This window comes from Morone saxatilis, unplaced genomic scaffold, assembly GCF_004916995.1.
Source record: "Morone saxatilis isolate NCDOM2014 unplaced genomic scaffold, NCSU_SB_2.0 Contig12, whole genome shotgun sequence".
Classification (NCBI taxonomy): domain Eukaryota; kingdom Metazoa; phylum Chordata; class Actinopteri; family Moronidae; genus Morone; species Morone saxatilis.
Window position 1 is genome coordinate 16,080,829 of NW_023339674.1, and position 10,463 is coordinate 16,091,291.

General features: G+C 39.8%; 1 protein-coding gene across 1 annotated transcript in view; it reads left to right on the top strand.

The window, feature by feature from the left end:
• tle2b (TLE family member 2, transcriptional corepressor b) overlaps positions 1 to 10,463 on the top strand; it is a 72,840-nt gene that overhangs the window by 26,894 nt on the left and 35,483 nt on the right. The window contains exon 4 of the mRNA XM_035653655.1: positions 300 to 344. Within this exon, the coding sequence (XP_035509548.1) occupies positions 300 to 344 (45 nt within the window). The remainder of the gene's footprint in view (positions 1 to 299; positions 345 to 10,463) is intronic.

Here is a 10,463-nt window from a genome sequence, read left to right on the forward strand (position 1 = left end):
ACACACACAAACACACACATGCTGAGACAGTGATCGCACTTAACTCGTACAGAGACATAAATACTTTATGTATACACAGACACACAAATGTGTTGTACTATACACACACACTCTCTCTTTTCCATCTTTTCACTCTCTCTTTACTTGCTTTCATTAAAACCACACTGACAAACAGCAGCATATGCAGCTACGCTGAGCAACAGATGTTCAATGGGAGATATTGTGTAAGACTAAGTGTTAATGTCTGCTGTGTATAAAATGCCTAACGACTCTCTGTCATTTGTGTTTGCCTCCACAGGTACTATGAAATGTCCTACGGTCTCAACATTGAGATGCACAAACAGGTAAGACAAACTGGACGCAGTATTTTTTGTTTTTTCAGTCTCTAATCATTGCTTTCTCTGTAGAAGTCGTATTTGTAGGCAGGAGGAGGGGGATGTGTTATTTTAAGCATTGTATATCAGCGTGTCATTTTGTGTGGGTGGCTTTATAATATATTTTATTGCTCCTGTCTTCTTTTATATTTTGTATTTACACTGATCTCAATATAGCTAAATAAGGTGACAATCATTTGGAAACACCTTTCATTAAATGCTGCCCCTAAAACCACCAATTCAAACGTAATCTAAAAATGCACCACATGCATTGGGACTTCACAATGTACATGTGTTTCTATTTTTCTGGCCACTCAGGGTATTCTGTGTTGGCCGGATAAAGCAGACTCTGTTCCAGCTTCAATTTCTGTGTAAAGATGATGAGCTGGAAAAAAGTAGTGACTCACCTTAGTAAAAAGTAGGACCAAAAACACTTTTTGTTGAAGAATGAGTTTCTTCTTCTTACTTTTATTTGGTAGACTAATAATGAGTCAGCAAGAGCAACAAGTGGTTTCAACACTGTGCAATGGATGGCTGATTTTATTTGTTTTAATAAGGGTCACTGCACAACGCTGTAGTTTCCCTCTCTATGCCTCCGTATGGAATATAAGGTACTGTTGCATGAAACCAGAAGTTAAAAAAACCCCCAGTAGAGTGTATTTCCTGCACAGTTATGATATCCCTATTGACTAAATTTGTATTCTCCTCCTCGGTTATTATCAAGCAAAACGAGTGACGCTTGCTGTAGATGAGAGAAGAAATAATTACTGAAGTGAGAATGATAATACTATTAATCTTGCTGCTACAGACAGTAACCATAGCAATGGCAAATGTATGTTTTACTGAACTTGTGGTGACAGACTGAGGTTAACTGACACTAGATGTCGACAAGGCTTCGCTATTATGTGAAATCACCCACCGGGTCTTCTAAACGATGCAAAGGACCAGAAACCAAGTAGAAGGCGATAAAAGAAGGTCGGTGTAAATTGTGTATCTTTTCCATTCATCCTCGTTGAGATCCGGTATTGTTGAATGAAGATGTGTGTCTGATGAGCAGTGTGTGCTCTCGGGAGCTGGTGACTGCTTGTCACTCCTCACACTTGCTGCTAATTTGCTGTCTGGGTCACACTGCAGGAAAGGAATACAGTCAAATTGCAGACAGACAGATAAAAAGGTAGACAAACGGATGGCAGACATGAGATCTGTTCCTCTGTGTTGACAGACCTCCGTGCAGATAGACAGAATCATTATCCAGTTGAATGGCATCTTTCTTTAAGGCGCCTGTGTCTCCCCCCTCTCTTAATCTGTCTATCTGTCATGCTGACTCGCTCTGTGTGGTGGACTCAGGCACTGTCACGAAAGACAAGAGGGGATTTATTTTTTTCAAGTTTTACAATGAACTCCCAGCATGCATATGCATTTAGAAAGCAGCTCATTGTTTGAAACAATCTCTAAAAACGCCTCTGCACTTTAACCTCATAATCATTGTGTCATTTCATGAGCAAAGGTAATTATAGCACAGAGACATCAAACAGTGGGTTTCTGTCCAAATACTTGCTGTGCAGTACACATACTTACTCCAGACTCCAGTATTGGCTGATGTTATGTCCAATGGTTGAAGTAAGGGATGATGCAAGATGAGTTTAAGTGCCGATCGGGGCATATTCTAATTAGGGCTGCATAATTAATTGAAATATTATTGAAATTGCAATAAGTGAAATATGCAAATCGCAGTATTGTACTTCTGCAGATGCCCTGACCTACAATTCTTGTTCTCCAGAAAACATGTTTGTTTGGTATAGACCCCCAAAAACCTTCACATTTTCATAATTTAACTATTTTGTTTAGTGCAAACTAAATTTGCAAAAAATTCTAATTTGTCATTGAGAATCATATATTTTATTGATCGGCATTGTATATATTTAGTCCCAATCCAGATCCTTTGTTTATGGTAATGTGCTGTGTTTCAGGTGAAGCTGCTGTCAGAAATGCCTTGTTACTGTTCATTCTGTTAAAATACTGGAACCCGTTTCCTTGATTTACATCGTTTTCAGCAGCAGAGCAACAAGAACAAATATATAGCAGACAGCAGTTTCCACATGACAGCAAGCCTCTCTTTAGTATTGTCTTGCCGTGCCTCTAAGGTTCTGCTATTTGTTAAAAGCTGCATTTGTATATCGGTATTTCATTTATGATGAGGATTGAGAGACACGAAACACTATATGCCACTGTAGATCAACTTAAATTCCATTGTTACTGTGTAAATCCCAGTTTCATGTCAGCTGTCTAGGATTATAAGACGAGGATGAGTGGTTGTTGTCATTCAAGTAAGTATTCAGGACTTTAAATGCTCATCGGCTTCATATTACCTTGAACAAAGATGTGAACCACACTCGAAATCTGCAAACATCAGTGGTACTTTATGTTGGACTCATTGTGTTGTTTAATAAAAGGTAAAGACACGTGAACAATAAAAGTGACTGATAGATGACATAGATTGAAACCCCACAGCAGACACAGCTATTGATGGAGCAATAATCTGAAAGAAGGGGAGAGAGAGAGACAAAATGAGAGAATAAAGAGACCAAAAAGGACAGACCGCTGGAAAAGTACTTTAAGGTATAGCTTTCGCTACCAGTCATTTCATACTGAAATTTAAACTACAGTACAGATACACTCAGGATTAATAAATTTCTCTTACTGTTTTTCAAGTTAGTGTGAAATAGAAGTGCAATTATATTTTGTAAAAATAGTGATTAGATCTACACCTGTAGTCATTTATCTTCACTGTTCATAATGTCAGTTAACAGTTAACATAAAATGGCACTTTATTGTTCCCCAACAGGGAAATTTAAGATTTAAATAATGATATTTAAAACAAATGAAGCATAAATTCAGTAAATGCAATTTCTTTTTTCTCTGAAAAATGTAATTAGGAGTTTCAGATAGTTGAAAATTACCATTTTGGTCCGAATGACCAAAATTCTAATACGCTACTAACATACTATCCATTTTTAAATTCAAACCACCAAGCAAAATGGAGAAAAGGTTGGCCTTTAAGTACAAGAAGAGAAACTATTACCTAACAGTGTAGACATAGGAAAGGAACAGAGATAAAGAGAGATAGGAGTGCCATAGGAAGAGAACAGAGTGAGAGAGAGTGAGAGTGAGAGAGAGATGGCTGGCAACAAAGCCAAGCAGGACTGGACTGTCAGTTCTTGTCGCCAAAAAGAAGAAGTAGACTGGGGTGTTGGCTACACCTCTGAGAGATGGACAGAGGAGGGGGGGGATAGGAGGCAGGCCATGGAGGGGTAGAGTGTGGAAAATAGGAAGAGAGGAAGGAGAGAGGGGGAGAAGGAGTAGGTGGTGGGGATGACAGAAGGAGACCAAAGAGATACAGGCAGGCGAATGAGAGTAAAAAAGAGAGAAATAAATGAAGAGGAAGAGGCCTGGTGTCAGGAACTAGTGAACAAGGCTCTGAGAGGAGTGAGCAGGGGGAATATGAGAGAGAAGAAAGGTAGAAAAAAGTATATGTTTGAGCAAAAAGAGAATATGGGGGGGACAAAGAGGTGGTAAAGACAGGAGGAGGTGATAGGAGAGCCAGTGAGAGAGCAATATGAAGACAGATAGTAAAAGAGATCCTTAGAGTATCACAGATAGAAGAGGGAAAGGAGAGGAGGAAAATTGACAGAAGTAGAAAAAAAGAAAGAATGGGAGAGAGGGATAGAATATGAAATGAAGGACGTGGCTAAAAAAAAGGATATCAAAAAGAGACACTGATTGAAAAAGAGATAGGCTTTGAAGGAATCTGAGAGAAAAAGAGAGTGGGATGAAGATAAAACAAAAAGGAGAAGCGTTGTAGAGTAAAGGGCGTTGCTCACAAAGGGGAGCGGGATGGGAAAAGTGAGTGGGGATTAGTTTCAAAAATGTAAGAGTAAGATAATTTAGAAAAATTAGCACTTTGTAAGATATAAGAGACTGCCAGAGAAAGAGAGTGCATGGTGCGAGAAAAGGGCCAGTTAGAGAGTAAGGAGATAGGAGAAAAAAAAAAGTGGAGAGATGGCGGGAGAGGCTAATGTTGGAAAAAGTGTGAGGAGCAGGGATGGAGAGGCAAAAAGAGGGATAGAGATTAATTGAACCGATGGAAAGAGGAGAGGGTAAACAGGAAGGATGCGAGCCCTTAGAAGAGACCGGATAAAGACGCTCAGAGAAACGGATGGATGGGGAGATAAGGATGGAGAGAAATTAGAAGCCAAGAAAAAGAAAAGCAACAGGGGACAAGGTAAAGAGGGGGGAGGGGAGGTGGGAGAGGCAAGAGATAGGGAGAGAGAGAGCGACATCAAGGAAGGGAGGGGAGCTTTGAGCCTCAGTGAGAAATAATGAATCATGAATAGATTTAACAGTATCTGCTCTTATTTCCTCTCCTCCCCCTCTTTCTCCCCCCTCCAGCTTCCTCCTAACATCCTGTCGAGATCACTGCAATTGCCTCTCTCCCCTCTCCGTCTTTCTCTCCAGCACTCGCTCTGTCATTATCAGTGGCAGGGCCGTCTCATGTCCTGGCATTAATTGAGCTGTAACAGTCATCCCTTGCCTTCCTACCCTTTTGCTTTCTTCCCCCTTCCATCTCTCTCTCCCTCTTTCCTTCACTCTTTAAATTTCACACTCCCTCTACCTCCCCTCTCCTTCACTATCTTGAGCTCCCTTGTTTCATTCCTATTTCTCCCCCTTTTTCTCTTCTTCTCTCTGCCTTTCTCTTTCTCAGATGATTGTATCTGAACTATATAAAGGCACAGAAAAGATAACACACCCCCCCCCTTCTCCTCCTTCCTCCTCTAAGCTGTATGGATGCATTGAAACGCGCACACATGCACGCACACGCCATCACATTATCTCACTTGGTTCACTTCCATTATCATATCATATATATACTAGCTGTATCCCCCCGAGGAGCGAGGGAGGCTATGAGGACTTTACACTGCTCTCTGTGGTTGTTCTATATTCATTGATATAGCACTTCTGGGGCCTGGGTAGTTATTGCCTGTGTCCCCCGCTATGTGCAAACTCACAACATGTATATTCAGTGACTTTGTAATTCAGTAATATACTGTGGGCTCACAGCGGTTGGTACAGGGCAGCTTACAGATATGATGCTGTGCCGTATGTGTTGTTGTAAGGTGGATGGAATGGATTGAAGCCGGTTTTGTATTGACAGCTGATTCTAGCAGCAGGACAACAGGATGATGGCGGGAGGTGAAGAAGAATGGAAGCTTTGTTAGACTTGTGTCCTGCAAGAGCTTGTGACCAGAGTGCAGCCTGGGAAAATATGAAAATATGGAAGGCAGGAAGTGAATTAAATATGCCTTTCCTTCCATCAGCAGCTAACTTCAAAGGGGCCATAAACAAAGCACAGTGCTGCTCCCAACTGCTCAGCGGTGGAAAGATGACAACCACAGCGGTACTAAGCGGCAGCTAAACATTCGTATCTATGATCAACATGCATCATTTTGGTGCATTTCAAGTCTTCACAGGTCATTGCCAGGTCCAAAATGTTGGTCCAAAACCTACCTGAACTTGACATGCCTAAAAGTAATCTTGAGGGGGAAAAAAGCGAACTTGAATGGCACTGACCGAATTGCATTGATACTACCGAGTATCTAAAAATTTCCTATCGTTTGGTAACAAATTTAGATACCAACAACAGAGTAAATTGCTCTGTTTTTTTGTTGTTCTTTTTACCGCAAGCTGCTTATATTCACACACAACTAGTGAACTTTGTGCTGCTTGTTAGCCAGTGCAGCTAACTTGTATGGCTTGCTCGTCTGTGAGTCCGTTCACATCATTGTTTACTGGGATGGCGGCGCATCCTCTCCTTGCCAAATTGGGGACAGAGAGCGTTTCAGACAGCATGGTGTTGTTTACAGACCGACAGGTAAAAGGAGGGAAACACGTCAATTGTTGTCAGACCTGAAGTCGCTGGCTGGAGACAGTAAGAGGTCTCACTCTGCCATTATTTCCCAGTACCATAAACGTCCCCGACATAGCTATTCCCTTCTTTTTCTTCTTTGGGTTAGACAAGACATATTGCTGCCATACTGTGTGTTATTAATGTTCCTTTGACAGTTATTTATAGTTTTTATATAGTCCAACACTGTACAGATATTTAGTTTTATTATCCATTTACTGGAGTTGAGTATGTAAGTGTACAGAGTTTCTCCAGAAATGCGTGTTTTGACATGTGCACATACTGTATAGTGTGCATCTCCATGGTTTCAGTATGGTAATGGTTGATTTCAGTAGTAGGGTCCATTATTTCTTTGCTGGGATAGTGTCCACCAGTAGACCCCTGGGGCCAGCAGGGAAGCTACTGTGGCAGCATTTTGATAACGTCTAGGTAAGTGTTTCTAAACGACTGGGTTGGGACCTGACAATGCATCACAAAAAACATGACTGCAAGGGTTCATCCCTACATCCATGGTTCATCCTTACCCTGCTTCTGTAGGTACACCATACCCACTTCCTTTTAGAAATAAACACCACATATTAGTGTCTTAATTATAGCTAGAGAGGGAATAGCTATGCACGAAAAACACATGGCCTTAGCTTATGTTGCATCATTCCTGTATTCTCCTCCTCAGCAGTCACTGCACAATCATATCACTGGAAACAGGAAAATCCTCCAATTTGGATGACTCAGTGTTGTTAATTTATTATGATTATGCATGTACAACCATTACTGCTTTTAGGTGTGTGTGTATAAATGTCTCTCTGATTAATTTAGAAATCGATATCCCAAGAAACCAAGTAGCAGCCCGTCTCAGTCAAGCCTGCGTGGTTGCTGATTGAAATACTCTGTACTCAAAGGTTAAAATCCTTCAAACAAGTTGTGCTTTTTTCACATAAGGTTCCACGACTGTGACACCAATTTAGGTTTGCAGAGGAAATTCTCGATGGTAGGAAGCTGGAATTTTTGGCATATTTCTTTACATTTTAGTAGCTTGATACAGCAGGATGCTATGCAACTTCTGGGCAGCAAGGGTGCTTAATGAGAGATTAGACAGCAATAACCTGGAGGGGCTCGTGTAGTTGAAAGCTGGGTCACAATTGAATTTTTATAATAGTTCATGCTGTATGATGCTAGCCTTCTAGGTGGTTAGGACACAAATAAATGGTTCATGGTTCTGGAGGATGAGAGCAGAGTGTTTATTTTGCTTTTCAGTTAAACTCACAAAAATAGAACACACAAGAATCCGATATCCAGTTTCTGAATATAAAAAAGGACACCGCTTAGTGGTTTATAATACATATTCACAGAGGTAGCTGCTAGCGCTTACACAGGAGTACTTAAAAAGTTAAATTTAAACTTAAAAAATTAAAAGAACAAATATAAAAGTGCTCTCAGTCCCAGTACAGTACAGTGTTAATGAGGGGAGAAAAAATAAAGGGAAAAGATATCTTGAAGATAGATACCAAATACTAAAGGTCCCACACTTCTTTCTCTTCATACTAATGACTAATTGTCTTTTTAATGAACTTCATTAGCCCGTACAATATAATGATAACTAATAACTAATAAAGAAAGGTGTCTAAATTGTATAAAATTTAAATCAATTTAAGTAAGAAATGTTTATAAGCAGCAAATATCAGAATATTGAAAAACCTTCTTTGAGAAGATCCTTTAACTGAAAGATAAAGTATATTTCATAAGATCTAAGGTTCCATACCAAACTTGTTTTTTTGAAGGTCAAATGTAGTTTACTAACTATTTAACCCCCATAGTCTTCAGTCCACATACAGAACCTGTAACTTCCCATCACTACTTGACATTTTCAACATAATTCTGTCTCATTTAGATTAAAGTCTGTTAGCAGTAGTGTTTTAAATTGGGCTGCTATTATTTTTATCCTGTTGACTTCTCTTACACATTCTCATGTTTCTGCCCATGTTACTTATTCTTTTAGTCATTGTTCCACGAGTGTCACAAATACTGCATGCATCCATGTTGCGAGCAAAGTTCTCTTTTTATTCTTTTACATTTTTTTTAAAGCTTGGATTAAATATTCAGTGTGTGAAATCTCGCAGTCAAATACTGACACCTCAGATATTTTGATCATGAAAAAAACCTCATACCTGTAAGTATCTGAAAATGAAATTCCTTCACCTTTCAATGTTAATTATATTTTTTAAAATATCCTCTATAACAATTTAACATGCTAACAGGTAGAAAGGTGGCCTAGTGTTGAGAGAGAGCATCCCATTACTGAAAGGTGTCAGTTTGTGGCTTTGAGCTGATGGTGAACCTCTAGATTGTTACTAATTTTAAGCCATTTATGATAATTAATAAAAAAAACTGAGTTAAAAGCCTAAAAATTCAGCTAAAAACTGAAAAAGCCAAACATCAAACACCAACATACTACTTAAAAAAATACAATTTTTTTTGCAGAATACTTCATACTTAAACCAGCAGCTCTACTGTCACCTTGCAACACATTGGGTCTTGACCTCCACAATGAAATTTATATTAATCAGGACTTTATTGAAGTTAGCTTTTTCTTATACTTTCTTCATACTGCAATAAAGGCCTGCATCATATGAATGCCAGGTTCACACACTATGGACAGGATATTATAAGAATCAGTGTTAGCATATATATATACTTTACATTCTGTATCAGAATGCTAGATAGAGAGACAGCGTGGTTCACAGAGCAGGCAGGATATTATAGGAAGCTGTGTTTGATAGTCAGGATGCTCGGCAGCCAGACTGTTTCCCCTGTGGACTCCTGAGGACAGATGAAGCAGCTGGCTGTCCTTCCTTCCTGCTCCCTCCTTTCATTTCACCACCACACATGAAACTAAGGGTGTGGGAGTGTGTGTGTGTGTGTGTGTGTGACAGCAAAGAGCGAGTAGCACAGTCTTTATTTTACATTCTCTGTTATGTGATAGTTCATGCTATATAGCAAACAATGTTGACAGTATTTGCATTCTAGCAGTGATACAATTTTTAAAAAAAATTAAAAAAATCTGTGAATTGAGCAGAAAAGAGAGTTAAAAATTGGAGGGAAAAAAAACGTGAGACTGAACAGAGTGAAGAAATAATCACAGAAAATGAATAAAACAGGAACAGGGACTGAGGAAGACAAACAAGCAGGAGAGAGATCACATGAGAGACTGTTTATCTGTTTGTGTTGAATATAAAAGTGTGTGTGCATGTGCTTATCCTCCTGCCTAATTAGCCTGAGCTATCCAGCCTTTTTATGCATGTGTTTGTACACATGTGTGTGGTGGGTGTGAGCGTGCATGCGTTGGTATATTTGGCTGAAGTTGTGACCTGAATCCTCATTTCAGTAGGGAGGGAGTGAACGAGAATGAGAAAGAAAGTGAGGGAAAGAGTGCAAGCGAGAGATGCCTTCATTTTCAACTCACCGCTTTGGTTCCTAATAGGATTGGGCTTCTCTCGCTTTCCCCTTTTTCTTTCTCAATCTCACTCTTTCCATCCCCTCTGCTTCATCTTTCTCTCTCTCTGTCATTCCCACCACCCAGTCAGTCGATAATCCCACGGTTGTGGTTTGAGTTTTTTTGAGATTTTAATTTTTTATTTAAAGGACTGGATTAGGACAAGCCTGTATATGTGGGTCAACTAGAACAGGCTTTAGAGAGGTCAAATGACTGTGTGTGCGTGTGTGTTTATGGTATGTGTTTGCACTCTCTCTGATCATTGGTGTATGCAGTCCCTCTTTGCACATGTTGTAGCATCTGTGCTCTCTATGTGTGCAGCTTTGATGTCTCTCCTTCTCATACTGTGTGAATGCCTGTGCATACATGTGTAACAGAGCTCATTTGTGAATAATGAGGCATAGAGAAAGGGATGGAGGTGATATAACCCTTTAGGAATGATAGAAAATAGGTTGAGAGAAGGAAAAGAAGTGAAAAAGAAAGAGAGAAAGATGAGATGAGAGAGAAAACGAGTGATTAAATTCCCAGGGAGCTAGCCTTTTAGCGTAATGGCTTTGTCACTCTGGCAGAAGGGCTCCGAGTAGCTACACAGACTGTATTGGCTTATCTGAGTGTCTGCGTGTGTGTGTGAGAGAGA